At 38.5% G+C, this 25120-nt stretch overlaps 1 protein-coding gene across 27 annotated transcripts in view; it reads right to left on the minus strand.

Annotated features, from left to right (window-relative positions):
* Positions 1 to 25120, minus strand: part of JAKMIP3 (Janus kinase and microtubule interacting protein 3) — a 187792-nt gene that overhangs the window by 24864 nt on the left and 137808 nt on the right. For 13 of the 27 annotated variants that reach the window (XM_050959345.1, XM_050959349.1, XM_050959348.1 and 10 more), the window contains 10 exons: positions 24305 to 24367; positions 20965 to 21063; positions 19765 to 19863; positions 19611 to 19670; positions 15762 to 15827; positions 15224 to 15292; positions 15055 to 15132; positions 12025 to 12228; positions 11364 to 11429; positions 7459 to 8771 (listed from right to left, as the gene is read on the minus strand). In XM_050959345.1, the coding sequence (XP_050815302.1) occupies positions 8586 to 8771; positions 11364 to 11429; positions 12025 to 12228; positions 15055 to 15132; positions 15224 to 15292; positions 15762 to 15827; positions 19611 to 19670; positions 19765 to 19863; positions 20965 to 21063; positions 24305 to 24367 (990 nt within the window). In that variant the 3' untranslated portion in view covers positions 7459 to 8585. Of the gene's footprint in view, positions 1 to 7297; positions 8772 to 9601; positions 9675 to 11363; positions 11430 to 12024; positions 12229 to 15054; positions 15133 to 15223; positions 15293 to 15761; positions 15828 to 19610; positions 19671 to 19764; positions 19864 to 20964; positions 21064 to 24304; positions 24368 to 25120 lie in introns of those variants that run through there. The other 14 variants (XM_050959369.1, XM_050959367.1, XM_050959370.1 and 11 more) reach the window with 5 other exon arrangements.

The following is a 25120-nucleotide window of genomic DNA, read 5'->3' on the forward strand; positions in this document are numbered from 1 at the left end:
GTGCTGCCGTTTTCATGAGTGTTATTAGAACTCCCAGGGCCCTGCTTTCCAAGCGGAGTGCTGAGAAATACATGCACATATTCTGTAATGTACTTAGACATGTATGCTCATCTCCTCTGGACTGGTCTGAAACAAGCCTCCTGCCCCTAGGGTGACCAGATGTCCTGATTTTATAGGGACAGTCCCAATTTTTGGGTCTTTTTCTTATATAGGCTCCTATTATCCCCCACCCCCATCCCGATTTTTCACACTTGCTGTCTGGTTATCCTACCCACCCCGCACCTCGGGTTTATTTCACATAGTGATTTTTATCTGGTTGCATTCAGCATTTTATGCAATTTGATTATTTTTAAAAAATCAGTTGGAAGTACAGCTACATGACAACAGCTAGTAGAAATATTATCCATTAGCCACATAATATACTACCCAAGCACAGACTTGAAAGTGTTAATTCCCAGACAGTTACATACAATCAGTGCAGGATACACTACTGATCTGGGTATATAGACACAAACAATGCTAAAGAATAGCATAGGATTGTTTTTGAGAGAGGCCCTCAATGAAATATTTTTGGTCTTGGCTGCTTAACATTTTAAGAACTATATTTCATAGTCAAAGTATGAAATTGCATATTTTTCAACTTACGAATCATGCAGTAGCCATTTAAATTTTCTATTTTGTTTTTACATATGTCAAGTTCAATTTAACAAAGTGTCTTGTCATGAGGGTTTGTTTGGTACTGAGATAGCATCTTAAATGATGACAATAATAAAACAAATGCTTAAATTACAAGGAGAAATGCAGCAGGATCTTTTTCAAATTGTCTGCCAGTAGGAATCACTAAAATAGTAAATAGCAGCCTCTTATTTTATGAACTGAAACCTCTCCATGACCAAATAGCTTCCCCAGCTGTGCTTCAATTCTGCACTGTGCTTAAACTGTCCTCAAGCAATAATGATGTCATTATTCCTGCCTCAGGACCTTTATCTAATCTCATCTCTAGATGTAAATTCAGGTCGGCATTGTCATCTCAGTGCATTTCCCTTTGTTTAAAGCGGGTGAAACACTGAAGCAGAAGTATTGTGCAGCCAGACATCCTTTGCTTTTATACACATAGGCAGTTTCTTTATCTGTAGGAAAATGCTTTCAGAGTAATATAGTTCACATACTTTGAGCCAAAGTCTGCTCTCTGTTGAGGTCAAAAAAGTTACTCAAGATTTACACCAGTGCAAAGATGAGCAGAATTTGCCCCTGTAAAATAAGCCAGTTACAGCTATTTTTAAAAACAAAATGTATGAAATTTATGTAAAGAGTGCAACTGATAAGATAATAAAGTGAAATTCAAGCACTTGTAGTTCAGAAATTCCCCCATGCATAGGCACTGACTCTGTGGCCTCCAGGGTTCAAGCACCCACAGGAAAAAATAGGGGGCTGGATTATTCTTTTGTGGGCCCTAGCTCCCAGACAATGGCCCCACCTCCTGCATTGTCTGAATTCAGCCCGGAGGCTCTGCCTCCGCTTGGTGACTTTCCCCATGGCTCTGCCCCAACTTGGTCTCCTCCCCCTGAGGCCCCACATGCCACTCAAAGAGGGGAGGGGGAAGACAGGAGCACCCATCTGCAAAAACAAAAATCAGTGCCTGTGCCCTCATGGAACTTCTATGGAAAATTTTTCTTCCTGGCTTCCTAAAAGCAACAACAAAATAATCACTTCTGGAACTTAAGGCACAACAATAAAAGGAGCAATTTGATTGTCTACTAAACAAACCAATCTAAAGAAAGCTAATTATCTACAAAAAGAAATAGGGTCATAGTGACAAACTAAGCTCCAGTGTAAATGGCCATGATCCCCTGCAATGGTAGCCACATCTGTGTTCACCAAACAATGCAATCCATTGGCTTTCAGATCATCTTTAGTGTAATACACCTAATTTAGTGACAGTGTAAAATATTCACTGTAATGATCATAATTTAAATAGCAAAATGTATTATGCCCAAGATCTATTTAGAGACATTGCATGAAATGGATTCTTTTCAAATCCTGTCTTAACTGATAACGCTGAGTCCATACCAACATCCCTAATAGAATGTAGACCTATCTAACAAATACAAGGACCAGAAGCTCTGAGGAACACGCAGTCTGCCATGTAGGATCCCTGCCCATGACAGGACCCAATTAAGACCTCTACTGATCAAAATTATTAATGATTATTTTGGGGAAAGTCAGCTAACTACATTCCTGAAGCACGCAATAGTGCAGTCACTTCTCAAGAAACCAACAAGGAATGCCAGTGACCTTGAAAATTACCGTGATGTCTCCAACCTCCCATTTCTAGGCAAAAATCATTGAAAAAGTGTTCATAGCTTTGGTCCAGCTGGAACTAACCCCCATCAATGTTATGAAACCTCCATAACCAAAATTCAGCTGTGAAACGAGGGTGGGGTAGGTGAGGGCTCCAGCTGGGGGTGTGGGCTCTGGGGTGGGGCTGGGATGAGAGTGGGGGTGCAGGAGGGTGCTCTGGGCTGCGATGGAGGGACTCAGAGCGCAGGAGGGGGATCAGGGCTAGGGCAGGGGGGTGGGGTGCAGAAGGGGGTCAGGGATGCAGACTCAGCACCTCTTAGGATTTTGCTGAATGTGTGGATATGCATAAATATGCAATTGCACTCACAAAACACGGGCCTGCAGGTAGGCGATTGGGTGTGAAGGTATTATTTTGGTCATGTAAGAGAGAGTGTGTGTGTGTGTGTGTGTGTGTGTGTGTGTGTGTGTGTGTGTGATTTCAGCTTACTGGCAACTGCTGAGGTTTAGTTCTGAAAGTCTTATTTCATAAAGCATGTGTGTTTGTGTGTGGGTGTGTGTCTGTGTCTTTGTGTGTGTTATATATAATAGAGGGACAAGGTGGGTGAGGTAATAAATGTGATTGGACCAACTTCTATTGGTGAAAGAGACAAGATTTCAAGTGACACAGAGCTCTGTACATAATACACAGGCACAGGTACGCATATACACACACAGCTCAGTGTGTTTAAGGCCAAGTTTCCACTAAACTGTATACTTCCTTTGACTATTAACAAGAAGGGACTGTAACTACTTGCACATCACAATGAAAAGGTATCCCTAAGTAATTCATTTTTGTCAGCCAACTGGTACTTCAACAGATACACTGGTTTATACGATTGAAATGTAGGAAAATGAATGATTGTTTTTCTCTGGCTGAATTACAATGGCTAGATTTTTGAGTAGTATTACCTGAAGGTATTTACTTATTTTGACTTGTGCAAACAATACCTATCCTTACAGTTCTAAGATCTGAAGTGTAATTTTAAATACACATTATACAAAAGAATTAAGAGAACACAATCATCCTAAAACTTCAAACTATGTAACAAAGCAAGCAACCTGACAAAACACAAAAGCAAAAAATATTGTACAGTTTGTTTATTTTTTGGTTGTAGCTCCCTCCTGTGGCTGATTCTGATGATCAGTTCTATGTCTTGGAAACTACTCCAATGACACTCACCCTTTCCAGTTACCAAAACATGTCTCACTGTTTGTGAAGAATTGTCTGGCCTCATTTACATTCAATAACCAAAAGGGCTGCATTTGAGCTGCTCACTGAAATTTAGACATGATGTGTGGTTAAAGGCTCATTTCAGCTCATAAAAGCCCTATTCACCAAAGCTCTCTACCAAAGTGAAAATGTGGGAGTGAACACATATTAGGAAATCAAGCTAAATAATGAAGTAGAGTGGCAGATAGTAATTTTTCAGTTTTAAGCAGAAATCTGAGAACATTTTAGTTTGGGATACTTGGGTTTTTGATGAAAAATCAAAATTTTCCATGAAGAACAAATACTTTTTGGAGAAAAAAATAATTGAGTTTTGAAAACCCAACTTTTTGTTGAAAAATAGTTTCAAACAAAAATTTTCAAGAAGCCCTAATTACCTTTTGAGACATCTTGTATTTGCAACAGATGCAAATCTAATGAGATGATAGAATAAGGGTACACATTTTATGGTTATAGATATACAATGTACAGTAAAAGCTTTGTTATCCGGCATGTCAAAGGAATGGGGGGCGTTGGTTAGTCAAAAATTCCAGTTAATTAAGAGTTATACCTACCAATGGAATACAAATTTTCCAAGAATTAGAATACAATAAAACAAATAATGTATAAAATAGTATACAGATACTCACCAATCTAATAGTAGTACTGCATTGTAGAGTGGTTGGTTTCTTGAAGCACTTAGGTGTACACAGGTAAAGTTTTCTATACAATAGGTTATCTTATGACACTACATATCACTATGGGCAGCGCATGGCATACACCCAGATCACTAAAAATACACTTAACACTAAAACCATTCTGAACATAGTTTAATCTTTCTTTGATGATTCAGAAAAAAATTCAGGATCTTGCAGTGCCTCGGGGTCATCATTATCAACATTAATTATCATTGTAGATTTAGAAGATATCGGAGACCGGACTGAATCTGTAATGACCCTATGACACACCTTGGAAGCTGCTTTTTTTTGAATAAATTCCTGATATCAGCTTGCTTAGTTGTCTTCTGCCTCTTTTGCATAAAAGTAGAATGCAGAATGTGCAACTGCATAACCTCCTGGGCACGATACTAGTCCCAGTTACTAGATTAAAGATTTGTATTGGGAGATATCAGAAATGCCGGTTAACAGAGTTTTCTGGTTGATAAAGTGCCGGATAACACAGCTTTTACTGTATATTTATCATCAATCGTAAGTATGTAGATGGGAATGCAAATAAATGTATAAATGAGGAGATGTATGATTTGAGAATATTCACTGTTGTTAATCTAGATTGGTAGAGAGACTTATTTTGCTGAGGTTACTTTATGGCTGAAGCCTTCATTTTTTCCAGCGCCAGAGCCACTCATGTTAACATCCTTATACCGTAGCACTTGTTAAATATATAGTGGGGTATAAATGCTCTTACCCTCCATTAGCTTCAAGCTCTCTCCACTGTAATCCATTTCCCATGCCAGCAATAACTAGGAAGCACAACAGTGCACAAACCTCAGAAAAATTTGAGGAATACGCAAAGTTTTGGGTTGACTGGAACCAGTTTATCTTTGCTGTCTTTAGGAGTCTGTGGTGGTTGTTTTTTCCCATTGTCGCCTTTTACCTCAGTCACCCCAAGTTTCCTGGTTAGCTGTAGTTCTAATCTGATTACACTTTTTCTTTATCTTATTTCATTGAGCTTCTTGTCATGTGCTGCCAAGCATATAAATCACATTGCTCTCATTGGCTGGTTGAGCATAATTTAGCAGTTGTGCTCTCCCTGTCTCTAAGGTGTTAGACTGCTAAATTTGAGACATATCAGCTCCCTTGGGACAGTGGACTGACTTGTGGGTTCAAAGAAAATGACATAAAGAAGGGTACATTCATAAGAATGAACGACAGCAATTTATGTACCTGTAACTGTATGAGAACAATATGCATTACTAAATCTGACAGTACCAATTCAGAATGATCATTTATAACACTTCCTATTTGTCCCATGCAAACTGTCTGTACTCTCCCTTATCTGTTTAAATTTTTAAAAAAGTTATATAAATGGGACAAACCAATATCCTGCATACAAACACCTTTAAACTTTGGGGAAATTCAAATCAAGATCAGATCTTTCTGCCTTGATTCCAACTCTTATTAAAAAACTAAACATAATTGAAAAAAATTACAAGAGGAGGGACTTATGGGTGAAATGGAAAGAGAAAATGCTTATATTTTAGTCCTCTTCTGCTAATGGTGATATGATGGATTGCACAGTAATTGAGTTATAATCTATCATGATAATCTCATTGAAAACAATGGTAATTAGGGAATAGTTTCTTCTAATGCTTCTGTATGGAGCTGGATGGCAAATATTTTTCCCATTTTGAAAGACTTTTTAAGACAGCAAAAAAAATTTCCCATCCCAAAGCTGGACAAAAAGTCAAAAATCTCAGAAATGTTTGCAAACTGATAATCTTGGAAACATTTCTGGTTTGGGCCAAGCAGAATGTTTTGTTTGATTATTGTGGAATATTTCATTCAGATTTTGACCTTTTTAAAAAAAAAACAAAACCCTTTTTTAGCACAAATCAACCTAATTTTTAAAACAAAATTGATATATGGAAGTGTCAAACAGGATGTTTTCACAATTTCAAAACATTTTTTTAGAAATGTTTTGAATCAGGAGAGTAACTGAAATTGACCCTTTCTCAAACAATTTTGGTTTGGTGAATCAGCATTTTTTCTGATTAAATAAGTTTCATCAGAAAATTCCTGACCATCTGATAAGAGCTGTGCAAACTGACAAGCTCAGTGCAAAATGGGTACAAAAAGTTTTGCATAAAACCTGGTTTGCACAGTTCACAGGATCCAAAGTTCTAAATAGATTGTGTGTGAATTAGCATGACTTTCCCCATTGTGAACCCAAAAGCAAGGTTTGGTTTTGAGTGGTGCATATTCACTCAGATGCATTCTAAATGGTATGGCAGAGCCAAAATCTGGGCACTAGCTCTAATGCAATGACTGAACTCTGAACTCACGAAAACAAATTTCACCTTGTAGAACTGGAATACAATGATGTGAGCTGGATATAAAGCAATAATGACTCAGTTCCCACTGGGAACTGCAAAAGAAGTATGTAGGCATTATTGTGATTACTCTGCTTACTACTACACCAATGAACTGTAGAGCCGGCCAAAAAACAGTAAATTTTTTTCAGGGCTCTAGAGTCAGTCTCTGTCTCTCTCAATCTATGCTGGGTATAAATAATTAAATATTCATTGGGCAAGGGACAAAGTGAGAGAGAAAGACTGACTTCTAGAGTCCACTGGTTAAGACACTCACCTGAGATGTGGGACACTCCCTTCAAGTCCCTCCTCTGAATCATGCAGCACAGACTTGAAACAAAACCAATTTCAAATAATTTTGTGGTTGAATTTAAACAACAGGCACAGTTCTCTTCTTGATAAGCACACAGAGATAACTAAGCACCAGCATATATTACTCCACTAAAGAAAAGCTGTGTTAAAGTGTTAAACAGATATGCGTTATCTAGGCAAGTTTTCAGTCTTTTACATCCCAAAAGGAAACAACTATTCACTTCCCTTACATGTATATGATTGTCTGTGGGTTTGTACAAATTTGAGAGTCTTTGATAAGTTTAAAAGTATTTTTGATTAAGAGGAAACATGGATCTAGAGAATAAAATGATCATTTGTTATTTATTATACTGAAATATAATACATGAGGCCGCTGCCTAAAATGAAAAGTGGATACATAACATTTACAACAAATACTGATCAGGTCAGAGTTTCCTCTATACTATACTTAAAACAACGCTGCCTTGAGTGAGGACTGCAGGATTAAACCCTATTCTTGTACTTACAAAAGTTTAAGCAAATCAGTGATTTGCTAGATATTTCTTCTTACCTTTCAATAACTTCTTTAGTTTTGCTTTCTCATTACGCTTTCCAAAGAATAGGTACAGTTTCTTCATCATCTCTCTGCTCCCTATTTTAGATACACAGCAGTTGTGGAAAAGGCCAGATGAGATGCTTTTTATATATTCATTGGTAAATCCAGATTTTGGCACTTTGTTTCCATTTCTCTTGTTACTTTTTGGTGAAGTACATTTGTGTGCTTTCTTTCAGAGTCTTTCCTTTGTAGATATTTCTACAGAAGACTTTTTTTTTTCTTCATTTTTCTGACATTTAAATCCAAGAGATACAATCAGGGACTTCCACCGTCCTTGCTTGTGCTTTCTTTTCTCAAATTAATCAAATCTTCTTTTTTACACACATTCCCACCTTCCAACATTCTGGACATTCAGATCAGTGACGACACATTTTCACTTCCATTCCCTTTACAGGTTCAAAGTTTCCATGGGACACTGTTGAATGCTTCATCTTCAATGAGGAACTTAAGTGCATTATACATTATTGTGCCATTTTTCTCTTAGTGTTAAAGAGCATAGTTTGCTGAAACTTCAGAACCAAATGAAACCTTCACATTCTGAAGGTTCAGAACTTTGTAGACACACCTCCCCACCAATCATTAAGTGCTTGGGATACTCAACAAACCATTACACATACCCTGTGCTATGGAAAAGAAATACATTCTTCCGAAATTATCAGATGAATTAGTTCTACTTCCCATTTCAGCTGAAGGAAAAACATCTTGGAATACAATGTTTCATTTCATTCACATTTATGTTTTCATCATAGATTAGTCTGGAACTCTTTTTAAAATCTTCCTTCAACACATGTATTTAAATAACTACGAGTAACACATATACATGAGTGACGTATAAAACAGGACATGATCACTTCTTTACAGAAGAAATTTACTACCTGCTTAGCAGGGAACCAAAATATATTCACTTTATCTGAATTAGTATACTGCTTTTTATGTAAAGCTGAAAGCTGTTTCAAGGAGCAGAGACGGGGCTTCCTGTAGAGTTAATTATTTTTTTATTTTTTTGGGCTTTCTTCTTAGACAGTTCTAATTCTAGCTTATAAAAATGTACAGTCATAGACATCAGAAGAGCAGACTCCACTTTAAGAAATTCCCATAAATCCTAATTCATTGTCTAAAAGGGTCAAAAAGATTATATCCTCAGTCTTCAGTGACAAAATATATATTTGGGCTTCTGGAACTTGTAATGTCTTCTTTTTTATTTCATGCTGGTAACCAATGCTGTCTTTCTCAATAAGAATATAAGCATTTCTAGCTTCCTCAGTAGTCTGAAACAAGAAAATTTTCAAAGACATGGGATCAAAGGAAAGTATATCCAGGAAAAAAAATATCATGCATAAAATATCTATAAGGTTCACATTCACAATCTATGATAACTTAAACTAGACTATTCATATAATAGGGGATTTGCATCTATTCAAATGGTATGTACAGCAGGAATTGTCCCATACAATGCCATCAATTAGATGATGGTATCCAACAAATATTTCTCATTATTTCCTTAAAGACATGGTCACACTCAACAGAATGGAAAATTTACATTCGAACAATGTAAGTTTCCCTGAGACATAATACTTTTAAAGGAAACAATTTCTGGCAGTTAGATCTGAAAATATGACAAGATTACAGAAGTGACTCAGCCTAACACAAACTCTGCATCATACAAGCCTAGCAGGATACTGAAAATACATAATGGATTCATATTGAATAAGATTACTGAATAAGGGCTAGCTACAGCAACTTCTTCATGCCAGAATATAATCTGCCATCATGTGAATACCGATAAACTGACATTATTTTTCAATTTTCTAGCAGCTTAATGGGGTTGTTTTTACTTCTTTAGTAGTTAGTGCCTTCCTTGTCCTTCCCTTTGCATGGAGAAATCTTAAATTAGTTTGTTCAGCCTATATACAGAGATCATTTAAGGATGCCTTATTCTTTTCCAAATGTTTCAAATTCTTTAGATATTTCCATTATCAAGTGACTTTATGATGACCTGATAACACTACAGATACAGCCTGCATAGTGATAGAAGAGCACTGAAGGTTGACAAGAATTGGACCAGAAACAGGAGATATCCAGCAAACAAAATACTTACCATCCGTACGTGGGCTGATGAACTATGACCAAAGAATGAAAGCTAAGGAGAAAAATAAAAACAAAAATAAAAACTGAAAAGGAAATAGGGGAGGAAGGAGAAAAGGAAGGAAGGAAAGAAAGAAAGAGAAAAAGAATTTACAGTGTGTCTAGTGAGAAATAAGCCATGGTTACAGACAAGAGGAAGGCAAAACTGTCATTTGAAAGGAAGAGAAATAAGTAGTAATGGGTGAACTTCCAAAGGTTCAGAGTCTTTGGCTGCTCAACTGAACCTCTTGAGTCTGCAAAACTGAGCAGAATCTCATGAGATTTCCTGCACATATGCATCCTGTCCAGGCTGGAAGCAAGAATGGCAGGAATAAATGAGGGGTGGGAGGAAAGCAATTATCTCTTTTGAAGCTTCAAAAAAAATTTTTTCTTTAGGTTTGGTTCTAGTTTTGGGTGAAAGTTCAGATAAATTGCTATTATATATGAACAGATTCATCCATTCCTAGAAATAAATGCTTTTACTGTGGCTTATTATACTTTTAGGGTAAAATTCACCAGTTGGTGCAACACTTGAGGAAGGCCCTCTATGTCACGAAACCCCTGATATTCCCTTGTGTTGAGTGGAGTGGAAGGGTGACAGGTGAAGTGGTCAGCATGGGAGCCTCTGAATCTCCTTATATGCTGGGAAATGAGCCTCATGGCAACTCCAAATGTGTCAGGATGAGGGAGTGCTGATGACAGGCTGAGAACAGTGTGTTTGGAACCTTCACATAGGAGATATGGACAGCAACACCAAAGGTGTGAGAAGTGGCTGTAAAGGTGATGCTCTGCACTCCCCTGACCTGCTTCCAAGTTATATAGGTTCCTCCACCCAAACCTACATAGTTCTCCACACCAAGCCCATGTCCTGGACGTCTGTGTGAAAAGAGGTGAAGAGAGGAAAAAATCATACTGCAACCTTGGAGCATTCTTTCCCAGAAGGGTTTATTTTGAAATGCAAGATGCTCCTTTCCATGCTCCAGCATTAGATCATTCTGCTATACACCGAGGCAGCCTGGAAATGATACGTGCCGAACTGTGCTAATGCATCTCCTCAGATATCTTCTTGCTTTTTAAGCTCACAAGTTTATTAGAAATTATTATTAATTTTTATTATTTATTTGAACTATAGTAGCACTCAAAATGTACACGTGCTAGGTGCTTCCCAAACAGAGAAAAAGGCCGCGTCTTCCACAAAGACCGCGTCTAAAACCTCTCTCACATTGGCACAAGTTCCAATAAAATGACAACTGATTTGAAACTTTGCCCTAAACTCAAACCATCCCAATATCTGAAAAGGTCCAGTAAACTTGTTTGTTTCTATCCTCATATGTTTCTGCACTTCCTGTTTTCAGCCAAGACTGGAAGCCTAAATATTCAAATAGCTGGGGAAAGGCCTCTGTCATTGTGCTTTCCATCCAATCAGAATACAGAGAACTGGTGAGAACAGGCTTTCCAGAGCAAATAGCCATGGCTAAGTTTGGATAAACTTCAGAAATGCATCACAATTTCACATGTTTAACTGAAGCAAACCTCAGTCTTTGGAGGTTTGTCCAGGTCTTACACGAGACTTTGCAATAATACCATCTACACCAACAGTGCAAGAGTGAATCAACATTACAAGAACATTTATTTGCAACTTTACTTTCTTGATAAGGTTATTTTCTTAAGATATATGCATATATAGCCACATATATGTATATCTTATAATTGATGTTTCATTTATATTACCATACCTTTTCTTCTAATTCTTTTATCTGTCTTTTCTGACCTTCAATTCTTTCTTCTAGCTCCTTAATTCTCTGTAAGATGTAAACCATAAAACAATGTGTTAGTAACAAAGTTTTCTGAACTGGGAAGAGAATCTTTTTTAAAAAAAGGAGATTGTAACTGACATATTGTGGTTGCAAACTGATTTGTGTTTTCATTTGTAGATGTGTCCTGATCCAATACAATGACTGTATGAAAAAGACATTGAAAAAACAAATACAGGGCTTATGTTGGGGATATAGCCCAGGTGAATAAGAATCTGGCCCAAAAGCTGAAGAGTATGAATGAGGTTTTCAAAACTTCCCAAGTGATTTGAATGCCCTGTACTAATTAAAATGAATGGGAAACTGTGTCTAAATCCCCCAGGTGACATTGAAAATCTCAGTCCTTACTTTTAACTTCACCCAGATACATTGGCTTGCTGGCAAAGGAACTGGACAAGAACTAAAGGAAACATTTGATTCACAAAGCTGAAATATACACTGATCCTCATTCAGTATAATAAAATAATACTTACCTCTTATATAGAAGTAAAAGAAGCAGCATAGCCAAGAAGAAAGGGACAGAGCTCACCTTTTCATTATGCTTAAAAACGCAGGAGACAAACCTCTTTGTATCAATGTGTACCTGCTGTGCATGTTGAATGAGCTCCATTCTTTCACGCAGAATTTGGGCATCTCTCTCTCGGAGTTCACTCATAACTTGGCGTTTCCATTGCTCTACAGCATTCTTCAGCTTGCTTTTCTCCTCTTCTGAAAGAATTTCAGACATTTTGGCTCCAGCTTCTTGCTGCAGGGCATCATATAGCATGGCTTCTAATTCCAGAATTTGCTAGACAAAATCAAAATAAGGTGGTTAGCTTATCCTTTTCTCTTACAGGTGGGCCGAGGATTTTGTCAACGTTATTGAGAGCATGGCTTGTCCCATGCAGCGACGCAATTGGAAGTGACACTGGCAGACTCGGTTCTGAACCACCTGAGACGCATAGCCCATCAGGAAGAGAACAAAGATTCCTTTAAGCCACCTTCTTGTTGCCTGGACTCTGGGCTGCAGTGACAGCCAAAAAGGTCTCCAGTGTAAGTCAGAGCAGCCCCAGGGACTGCTCTCATTTGCAGCAGCCTCTGCTTACCTGCCTTTGTGCATTCCAGAATCATGGTAGTACTGAGCACTACAGGCATGCACTACCCCTTACACTGGGTACTCCGTGCTATACCCCTTACACTGTTGAGCCAGTGGAATTGTCCCTGACTCTATCTCTCCTCTATGTCTCTGTACACTGCTGGAGTGGTGTACAGGAACCAGGACTTGGGCACAATCAGCCCCACAGCATATTCCTGAAATAAGAATTGACATTCAATTACTTAACACTGTAAGGTTTCCAGATATTAAATGAGTATATTCTATCCTCTTCCAATGCATAGATGTTCCATTGATGTCAATGAGAGTTTGGTACAAAGAGTTAAGGGAGAATTTAACCCTAATATATAGTAGGAAAGACACAAGGTTACAGTCCAATACAAGGAAATTACTGTATGCATAATGACCTGACTGTATGCATCCTGACCTACTCCCCTCCTCCTCACTGGAGGCAGGAGAATTAAGATGAGGGGTGCCACAAGCTGCACAAGATACAGCAGCTTATCCTGTCACCAGGCAATGCTATGTGCAGATTCAAGGCCCAGGCAGCCCACTGGGTTATGGGACCTGACATCAGACCCTTTCTAGCCTATGAACTGACAAATTTGAGACAACTGTAACTTAAATCCCCAAACCAGAACTGCTGGATGTTAGATAAAAGGTGAAAAAACCCACACAGTAGTTTGCCAATCATGCCATATGGGGAAATCAATCTCTCCAGCCAACGAATTATTATTATTGCTCTTCTCTAAATTTCCCCTAATTTGTCAATATTTTTATGAATAGTAATGGGACGTAAACTGCTGAACACACAGTATTAGGAAGCTGGAAGTACTGAATAGCTACACAATACTTTGCTGTAGCCAGCCTACCAACTGCTAGACTTTTTGGTGGGATTATACACAGATAATGGAGAGGGAACAGTGCACTCACCAGCAATAAAAGTATTCTTTGACTCCCTAGTAAAGATTCATTCTCTAAGTTTAACAGGTAAATGTTTGATCTGGGAAGATTTCCATATTTAAAATCAGTTTCTGAAGATAAAACAGGTGAACGAACATTGTTTTGTCTATGAAAATTCTGCACTGCATTCTGTGTATATTAGGTTCAGTCTGCAGGGATTTTTCATTTCATGCATCATTTACATAATCCCAGATACACAGTGTTCTGCATATGGCACAAGAGTGAACAAAGATGAGCTCTGACCAGCTGGATAGTGGACACCAGATAAATTAGTTGCTGAACTACAGTTATTTTCTCCAGAGATGACTACAGAGACTTCTCAGGCTTGCAATATTATAGGCCTTCCATGACCTCTGTAGACCTTCCATCACTGAGATATTCCTTCCCTAATATTATGACATATTGCATTGGGAGAATGCAATAGCTGACTCACAATATGCTCAACTGTGCTCAGAAATAGCACTAACACACTAACTTTCTTCCTATTGCAGCTGATGCGGATGGTGTCCTTGTGATAACATAACGACATTCTTTAGTTTGTTTTATGCTGTGAGAAGTTTGAGGAATATGTGATGGGAAAGGAGTTATGAACAATGCCAATCAATCTTCCCCTTTACTACTATGCCCACTTTCAGAGTACTTCAGAAATAGGGAGCTGTTTTAGAACTGCTTATTATATGCAGTTCTTGACAGGGATCATCTCCATGCTGTGCATGGAAGTTAGTCCCAGGAAAAGCTGAGTACTTCGCAAGATCAAGCTCTTAAGAAATCCCAGAGGACTAAAAAGTGTATTGAATAAAAGCTCCCCCAAATGTTCTCGCACCACAGCATGTATTAGACATTTAAAACGAGGACTGACGTATTCTTCTCAGCCCTTAGAACACATCACCATGTCCAAGATACACAGAATTCCCGAAGTGCAGGAAAAAGCTATAACTGTGCAAAATATTGGTATAAATAGTCACTTCAAAAATATGTTTAGCTAGTTTTTCTAGTGGTGCAAATCTACAGGTACAGCTGTAACTATGACCACAATTGTAGGAAACTGTTTACTGAATAAGTAAAGTGGTTAAATTTAGGGGTCAGGGTTAGCTAATATATGCTAGGTAAACCTGACGTAAACTCAACAATTGTCCTGATGTAGATGCAGGGTACAGCTATTTTAGCTAGATGATTTGTAGACTAGGTTCCTGGACAAACCCTGAGATAGAAGATTTATTTTTGGAGGGAAAAGCAAATACTCACAAAATATTGTTCCGTCAGTTGCAATCTAGAATCTCAGCTATGTTAAACTGTTTGTACAAAACAAATTAATAAATAATAACAACACATGAATATCTAAGGCCCTGATTTTGCAAAGAGCACCATGCAAGCACAAGGTTTGCCCATATGTAGCTCATTGCTGGATCAAGGTCTAAATAATTTGCTTACAATTCAATTTACCTACTCTTCCAGCCACTGGAACTCAGTGGGAGTTCTGTATGCAGAAGGACTGTAGGATTATATAAGGTAATTTATTAAAGGTAGCATAGGTCTACCAAGACTGACTTTCTTTACCTTGTGTGCTTGATCCAAAGACTGTTTCCTGTAGTCAAGTTCATCATCCAAGTAGCCCTTTTGTTTAGTAAATAGCTCCTAAGGATGTAAAGAAGACTAGGTTATCTCAATTACTGTAGCAACAACTTGAATGACTGTTCTTTTATTGTCAAAATACTCCCCAGAGTACCTTTTCATTCTCAAGATCTAGCATCTTTTGCTGTAGTGCAGATTCTGTCACTTCTATCTGCTGTAGCCACTGTATATAAAAGATAAGAGATTAAGTCCTAAATCTTGATAGATCAGTTTCCAGAGTCAAAATAGCAGCACACAGAGTCTGCCAAAGAGCATGTTCTTCTACTAAACTTTTATTACAACTCTAGCATACCATATGAGATACATTTAATTTAAAGCTACTAAGAGGGGTGGGTATCAAGCACATTAGATAATTAGACTGGAGGATGGACACTTTTCCAAAGCCTTGCAATATATCTTTTATAACTCAAATGGCATTAATATAAATTATGATACTGTCTGAGTATTATCTTTATGCATTTTTCCCTCATAAATTACTAAGTTTTACAGAAGCATAATTGTGCTTTAAAAATTCTATCATTTTGTGAAGAAACAATTATTTACATTACTAATATGCTCAAGTCGACCCATTCGGAGATGGGCAAAACTTTGTATAACATGATTTCACTTGCTAGGGATGTATATGTTTTTACCTTTTCAGCCAGTGTCAGAACTGTCCTTGCTTGTATGACAACTACTTGCTCCTCGTTGGTCAGATTCTGCATCAAAAGGAGAATATAATTACAATAAACCTCAGTGCCTTGGTATTGGTTTTGGGCAGCGCTTGCATTAAATATAGACAAACTTAAATACTCTCCTTGAACATTGCATGAAATAAAAATTCATATTTTAATATAGAATATGTTTGTAATTTTTAAAGTTAATGCTGAGTTGTTATAGTAAAAAACTGTATTTCCTAGAAGTTCTTATACACAACAATGTAAGTCCACCTAATTCTCCTTAAAAACTTCACACTTACCAACAAACTGTTGGCACATCAAAAACCAGCTGATTTTTATTAAGTGGCACTGTTTCCTTTCTTTTCCCAACTGGGGATAACGGCACAATTACACAAGACAACACATAGTAAAGAAAAGAAAAGAAGCAAATGTGGAAGTCCCAAAAGTGTTGGTTGTTGAAAATGTCTAATTAAAAACTTCTTTTTACTTCAGATTTTGATTAAAAGTGAACACACCGTCAATATGCACGTGTGTGTTTATTGCTGGCAATCTCTAAATTATTAAAACTACACTTATGAAGTGCAAATGAAAACTAAAATATTCATGGATTTGAAATGGTTAGAATTTTGCATATTATCTAGCTGGCATGTTATTTTTATGCTTTTGCCTCTGTTGCACAAGCCTTAACGGACCACATTCTTTGTCATTGTTAGCCAGGCAGCATCAGGGCCGGCTCTAGCAATTTTGCCGCCCCAAGCACGGCGGCATGCCGCAGGGGGCGCTCTGCCGCTCGCCGGTCCTGCGGCTCCGGTGGACCTCCCGCAGGCGTTTCTGCGGAGGGTTCGATGGTCCAGCAGCTCTGGTGGAGCTGCCGCAGGCATGTCTGCAAGAGGTCCACCGGAGCCGCGGGACCAGCAGACTGTCTGCAGCCACGTCTGCGGCAGCTCCACCGGAGCCGCCTCCACCCTCCCAGCAACCGGCAGAGCGCCCCCTGCAGCGTGCCGCCCCAAGCACACGCTTGGCGCGCTGTGGCCTGGAGCCGGCCCTGGGCAGCATTATGGAGTTCGCATTATAGAAAGGTTACAGGGCACCCAGTGCTGAAAGCTGCATTTCAGTTCTTTGCTAAGCATTCTGGTGATGTCACATTGATGTATTTGGCCATGCACTGAACAACAATGTCACCAATCTAATCTTGGGCCTGGACTCATTTGCACACTGAATATCAATATGTTCATAATATAAGTGAAATGTCTGGAGGAAAGAACAAAAAATAGGAAAGGCTCCAGTCCTGCAAACTCCAATGCCCATAAGCAGTTCACTGAGTTAAATGGGACTGCTCACATCTGACAGTCCCTTCTATGCATTAAAAGAAAACTAGTAACAGTAAAACCAATAAAAAATCAACAAGAAATAGAAATAAAATAAAAACAGCTTAGGAATCAGTAGGTACTATTAAGAAACAATAATAACGGTGAGCAAATAAGTCAGGGTTTGATAATAAATAAAGAAAAATAAGAAAGAATAAGAGCAAAAAATGGTAAAAAAAAAATCTAGCTTGTATTTGCCCTTCTGTCTCCTCCCTTGTCTGTGTATGTCTACCTAGGGCCCTACCTTGGAAACATTTATGTATATGAGTAACTTTATGTGATAGTTCGACTGAAGACAATGGAAGTATTCATGTTAGTAAAGTTACTCACATGCATGGTTGTAGGATCAGCACTTAGATAGTTAACTCAAACTTTTGTATGTCTGTAAAGTTGTTTATACACTCTTGGATACTCCATTATTAATAATAATCATTCTATTCCTCTTCTGACTCATCTCAGCTGTCTGTTTGATTCTATGATCCTGGATCTGGGCAGCACAAACCAGCCTGAACCTCGTGAGTATGTACTTAGGGTGGTTATCCCATGTCACTGCTGCCTGTGCTCAGGAGCCCCGCCAGCCTTTTTGGCGACCTAGGCGGTGCAAGGTCTCGCCCCTGAAATACCGCCCCCAACAGAGGGAGGAAGGTCCTGCCCCTGAAATACCACTGACAACTGAGGCGGCCGAAGATCTGTCCGCCGCAGTCACCGCCCCCCAAATGTTAGTGCCCTAGGCGACCGCCTAGGTCGCCTAATGGGATGCGCCGACCCTGCCCGTGCTACTGTGGCTACCCTACTATTTTTAGCATGCTAGCTCAGAGAAGCTTATGCCCAAATAAATCTGTTAGTCTTTAAAGTGAGAGTATGTGAACTGGGAATCACATCCGTAGCTCACAATGTATATGTAGCCTGAAAACAATCCAACAGCCCATGGAGAAATTATGACCCACATGGTCTAATTAGAACCTCATAGGAAAAGAGAGGCTATTTTAAAGTGCCTTCACGTAAGCCTGGCTGGAGCTCTGTGGCTGGCTGGAAACATTCAACTCTCACTTTCTACTGCAAAAGCTAAATAGAGGTTTCTTTAACAAACCTTTCTCAGGTTCAGCAAAAGAAAGGACTGCAGTCCTGCTGGCTATAAGCACTAAAGATATGGCTACACTGGAAATGAAGTTGTGATTGTAATATAGGTAGGCATACATGTATTAGCTTTAATCTAGCTAGCTTTAATCTAGTTAGCACAGATAATAATAGCAGTGTACATGTAGTGGCATGGGCTTCAGTTCATGCTGCCAACTCAAAAAACAAGCCCTCTAGGGACCCTGGGTATGTATTCTGGTTGCAAGTCTGTGCTGAAGCCTATGCCACCACATCTACACTAGTATTGTTACCTGTGCTAGCTAGATTAACGCTAGCACTGGTACCCCTATCCATGCTACAAGCATACCTTTTACATGCAGCATCGATAAGTGAGAAATTCACTCCTGGTGCAGAGGACCAGCACAAGACCCTCCACATCATTTAAACATCACATAGAGGCTGTACTAGATGTTGATCAGTTGAAAAAAACCCTCTTCGCACCATGGACCTTGTCTCTGCAGGGCTGGTGTAGAATGTTAGTAGAGCAGAGAAGTGGGGACTGGCCAGGTGAGAAACTATGCATGTATGTTTATGCAGATCCAGTGACTCCAATTTCCAGCACAACCAAACAGAGAGGGTGTGGCTGCTACTTCAGCCCAACTGGAATAACAGGTGGAGAAATGGGTGGGAGACTGTGCAACTGCCCTGTAGCTTGGCCGTTGGGTTAAGAGGGTGAATTTCACCTCCCCATTCTCCTTACTCTGAACCCATATAAAGGCTGTACCTCAGGCTTTATGTAAAAATCCAAAAACATAAAAAAAGGAGTTTGACAACAATATTTAAAAAAATAAATGAAAAGAATTTTAAAGTGGTGGGCAAAGGCTTCCCCCCTACAACTATTAAGTACCACCTCTTCTCTTCTTTCTAATACTTAAACTATTTCTATTTAATGTATGTATGTATATACGCATGTATTTCAGTTCAGAAGTGCCTATATCGAAGGCTCAAGGTACCTTACAAAGTTAAAATGCATTTATTAAAATGCAAAACCAAAGAAATACAAGTAAGCAAATAAGCAAAGAACACATGAACAATAGAAGGATATAGTATCTTTCATGAAAAATCATATTTTTAAAAAGAATTTTACCAACATTTGAAATTGAAAATCAAAGAGCCATGTTATAACATTAAGATGCTTTGTGCCACACCTGAAAGGCCCATTAACACATTATGTTAAGTTGCAGTGAGCATTCTGCCTGTAGCTCAGTGCCTCAATAACAAACAAAAAAAAAGCCCATGCTCTAGATTGTCTTAATGCTACATTAATAAAAGCACAAATAATTAACAGAAACATGCACAATTTATTAAAGGAACATACACTTACGGCGTTATCCCCTAAAATGTCCAACTTTTTCATTAGCTCCGCTACTAGTATATCCTAACAACAAAAGAAAAGAGGACAGAAAAGAAGTCAGAATATAGCATTACCCTGGTATTCAGAGGAAGCAATCCTAAGAAAGGGGATTACTTACCGTTACACCTTCTGCCTCACAGTAAACTTGGAGAGGACTTTTCCCCTCAGTAAAAGGAATGTGATGAAAGTTGATAGCAGGTGATCTTCTTTCTCTCTCCTAAAATAAAAATAATTATATTTAAGGAGATTTAATTTCTAAATTAACCATCACATTATACTGTAAGTTTCAGCTTCATTAAGAATATGTTATAAATATGAGCATTCCAAAAATCGTACTCTGAAAAAGTAATACATCATAAATAAGTAAATTACAGAGCATCGCTATCCATAAGAATCTATTTACTGTACAAAAAGGTGGGAAATCTTTCATTCTGCCTTTTATGGCTATTTATTCTAATATGCAGAGGGAAAAGTGCTCTTTATCTGAGAAGTTGTAATGCTTGTGGAAGATTTCACTAGACTGACAGGCAGTGAAAGTCTCTATTTAGCCACAGAGAGAATAAATCAAGCTTACACAGTAATAATACAAGCTTTCTTCACATTGCTTCATCAATTTTCACCAACCAGGACTGTCATGTCATTATTTTGGCTATGTAAGTGGGCTACATTTGGGTAGCCTGGATATGTTTACATCCAAAGGAGTGTAAGTGACATCTGTTTGGGATATTACTGTCTGTGCTTTCTGACAAATGCTGCAAACCAGCAGTGTTGATCAAGGGTTGAAGGTCCAGGCTCTCCATGAATTCTGCAAAGAGTCTGTGTGACCAAAAAAAAAAAAAAAAAAGCTTACCAGAATGAGTACAATGTGAAGGGCCATGCAATGTCCCTGATCTGCATATTGAACAATAACAATATATTGCTGAATGGTTTTTAGCAATCACAACTAAAAACTCCTTAATAATTATTGTTCTGTGTGTTAAGTTTTGATTTTGCTTCACTTGTTAAATTTTAAAACAGGTATAGTGGAAGAACAGCAGAGTAAAAAAGTCATCTGTGACATAAATTGGGCTCTAACTAGAGTTTAAAGGTTAAGAGCTTTAAAAAACGTATTCGGGAAGACAGGTAGAAATCAGTATCAGTCAATTTTCATATGCTATTCTTCTGGGGTATTTTTAATCCTCTTTTAGTATCACTGTGTACCAGTCATTGATGTCACTTTTAAAGAAGAGCTCATCTTCAGTATGTTTGACTGCCTTCTAGCCTTAGACAACATAACGCAGAAAGCGTGACAACAGTTGTATAGATGACTGTTGCTTACTTCAAGCTCTAATATTCTGAACTCCAGGAGTTCATTCTGATCTTTAGCATCCTGAACATCGTGTTTCAACCGAGCTTCTTCTGTTTCCATTTGTTTTATCTGAAAAATAAAATTAAATATTAAAAAAAAAAGTTTGATGATTCATTTAACTTTTATATAAATCCTAAATCTGTTAAGAATTCAGCATCTCTGGGCAATGCTCATGGCTTAAAAGCAAACATTCTGGATTTAGTGACACTTCAAGGTCACTCTACAAATCTTCTGGGCCCAAGGTGTAATTCTGTATTCCACAGCTCTGATAGCATTCTGCTTGGATCCTAGACACAGTGGAACAGGATTGATCAGTAAGGGTTTAATTCTCCAACCTTTACACTGTTTTTAATTAGATGACTTGCTGTGTAAAGTACTGCTCAAAGTGGGTACAGATGCAGACTCAAGACCTATATGTGTATTACAAGCAGGGCCGGCGCTTCCATTAGGTGACCCTAGGCGGTCACCTAGGGCACCAGGATTCGAGGGGCCGCATTTTGTGCGCTCCCCACGGGGCGCACAGGAGCTTTCAGTTCCACTCCCATCGTGCCGCTGAAGAAGGACCTTCTGCCGACGTGCCACGGAAAACAGCGGCAGACAATTGAGCAGCTCAATAACTGCCGCTGTCGCCTGTGGCATTTCGGCAGAGGGTCCTTCTTTGGCGGCATGATGGGAGTGGAACCAGAAGCTCCCGCGCTATCCGGGGGGAGCGCATAAAATGCCGCCCCCTGAATTCTGCCTAGGGCGCCAGAAACTCTGGCGCTACTCCTGATTACAAGTGCACAGTAAGAATATTCTCTGCACAGCCTGATACACTGAATGAAAGGAAGTGATTGCTCAATAAATAGACCAGGAGTGTGGGAAATTCAGAAGCCACTCCCCGGAGTGACCATCCCCTTAGTTCCCCTTATCAAGGAGTTCTAAAGCGGGTGAAGAGCTCCATAAAATGATCTTATCAATCCTTCTGAATTGTGGCATGATGAAGATATTACTGTATGAAAATTGTTCCAATTAGAGCTGTGTGGAATACTTTTAAAACATTTTATAGTGGTACTTAAATAATACTAATAAACCACATGCATTCCTTAAGCTTCTACAAATACAGAGTATAAAACCAGAAGGGACCACTAGATCATCTGGTCTGACTTCCTGTACATCACAGGCTACCAACACCCACACACTAAATCCAGCACTGAAATGAGGCCAAAGTATTACAACCCTCAGGTAACTAGACTATTATTTGTCACAGAGATAATCCAGATAATCCTGGCAACAACCCACACGCTGCAGAGGAAGGCAAAAACTCCCCGAGGTCATTGCCAAGCTGCCAGGGTAAAATTCCTTCTTGACCCCACATATGGTGATCAATTAGATTCTGAACATGTGAACAAGAACCAGCCAGACAGGCACCTGAGAGAGGAAATGACTGATGTCACTTCAGAGCCCTGGCCCACCGTGTCGAATGTCTTATCTCCAGCGGTGGCCACCCCTGATGCTCAGAGGGAGGAGATAAAAAAAACCCTCCCAGAATACACTGGGGGGATCCTTTCCTGACCCCACCAGTGGCTGTCTGAAACATGAGCATAAGACATAAAGCAGAAGTGTGTGCAGGGCTTTGGAGGCCTGTCTTTTACCACCACAAACAATCCCATCAGACAATTGCATTCCTACATTTGTCCAGCTTTCTCTTAAAACTACTTTAGTTGTTTGCCCTCCTTCCTGCACCCAGCTCCTAGTGGGAGGGTGTTCTAGCACCTCACCCTTCTGCTGGCTAGAAATCTTTTTCTAATTTCCAGCCTGAATTTGTTTGTGGCCAGTTTGTATCCATTTGTTCTTGTGCCTACATTTTCTTTTAGCTTAAATAACTCTTTAGTCTTCTTGGTGTTTACTCCCTTAATGTATTTATAGAAAGCAGTCATATCCCATCTAAGCTTTCTTTTTGCTAGGCTAAACAAGCAAAGCTCTTCCAGTATCCTCTCGGAAGACAGGTCCTCCATTCCCCTGTTCCTATTTAATTGACTCTTTCATGAACACGGAGGACCAGAATTGTATCCACTATTCCAAATGTGGTCTTAACAGCACCTTGTACAATGGCATTAATACGTCTCTATTTGTACTAGAATTGCCCCACCTAGTAAATTTTAGGATTGCATTTGTTTTTTCATAGCCACAACACAATGGTGTCTCAGTCATCCTGTGACTGACCCACACATCCAGGTCTCTCTCCAACTCTGTTGCTTCCAACTGATGAGCCCCCAACTTGCAACAGAAATTCTTATTATTAGGCCCTTAGTGACGTTTCACTTTGTACTAATGAATTTAATCATCCAGATCTTCCTATACAATATTCTGATCCTCCTCTGTATTGACAATGCCTCCCAACTTTGTAATCACCATCAAATTTCATTACCTCATTCTACCTTTTGTGCAGAAATATTGACTAAGGATGATCACAAGACCAATCTTCAAGGAACTCCATTAGTAACCTCTTTTCAGTCTGATAATTCACCTTTTAGCACAACCCATTGTCTTCTCTCCTTTAGCCAATTCCTTATTCACCTTACAATGATGTATTGATTCCCATCTTCTCTAACTGGACAAATAATTTCCCATATGGCACCATGTCAAATGCTTTAATGAAGTTCAAGTATATTTGATCTATTGCAATTTCCTTATCTAAAAAAATCAGTGTTTTCTTAAAGAAGGAAATCAGGTTAGCCTGGCATTATCTACCTTTGGCAAACCCATGTTGCACTGCATCCCTTTTACCACTTACCTCTATGAGTCAATTATTCTTTCCTCCACAATTTGTTTTAAAAACTTGCACACCACTGAAGTCAGACTAACAGGTCTGGAGCTGCCTAGATCACATTTTTCCCCTTCTTAAATATAGGCATTAATTTAGCTGTTCTCCAATCATATGGGAGACAGACAAATTTATTAAAGATTGTTGCTACCAGACTAGCAATCTCTTGAGTCAGTTCTTTCAGTATTCTGGGATGGAAATGATCTGTTCCCCTCAATCTGAGCACATTATGCTCTTTTCTTCCATCTCAGATGTGATCATTTTGATTTCTAGACATTCATTTTATCAGCCGTACTGCCTTAATGCACATGTACCATATTAGCATCTTTACTGAAAACTGAGGCAAAGCATTCATTTATAGTTTTTGAACCACATCTAGATGATCTTTAATCTCCTTACTAGCCACAGTACATGGCAGCCCAACCTCACCCTTCCTTAATCTCTTTTTATTTATATAATTAAAAATATATTAAATGTAGGAATAGAAATGCTGAGAATAAATACCTTTTCTACAAGTTCTTGATTTCTTCTATACAATGCTTGCTTCTCCTCAATCCACTTCATGTCCTTAAAATATAAATGATTAATATTATAGGAGAAACTGACAGTGCTGCCATAGTATATGATCATGTAATTAAAGACTGTATCATAATGCATACACAGAAGTGGGCTGAATTAAAATTTAACAGGCAACCTTAATTCTGACATTTCCTTACTTTTTTGAGTGCTTGACTTTGCATCTTAAAGTTCTTTTAACATAGTATTTTGTTTTTTAAAATGTAATTTGAATATAAATACTCCAGTTTAACAGAAATAAACATGAAAAATCCTGTCAATCAATGAAATGAATGATGATTGAAATAAAAGCGAGAAGTTAGGCACCTCCATTACAATAATTTAACAAATAGATAATAGCAATTATTGTACTTTGATTTCCATGCTTCCTAAGATTAACAAAGATAAATCTTATTTTTAGATGAATGAATTATTTTATTGGATTGAAATGGGGGAAAAACAATTGGAACATTAGTTGCTCACTGAGATCATTGATGCTTTGGGCTGAGCTGGCAAGCAAGTGATCACTTATAGTTAAAGTTTGTAAATCCCTTTGAAAAATCCTATGTGAGTGATTAATAATAATAATAAATATCTTCACAATTATTCTCTCAAGGCACCATATACAGAGCATGTTTAGAACAATTAATTTTTCACTCTGCTGAAAATAGAAATCATAATTTCTTTTTCCTACAAAATTCAGTTCTTTGTAATGATTCATTCCATCTTTTGAAGACGTTTGTAACTGAATGATAATGATGAAGG

The sequence above is a fragment of the Gopherus flavomarginatus genome, chromosome 6, assembly GCF_025201925.1.
Source record: "Gopherus flavomarginatus isolate rGopFla2 chromosome 6, rGopFla2.mat.asm, whole genome shotgun sequence".
NCBI classification, from domain to species: Eukaryota; Metazoa; Chordata; order Testudines; family Testudinidae; genus Gopherus; species Gopherus flavomarginatus.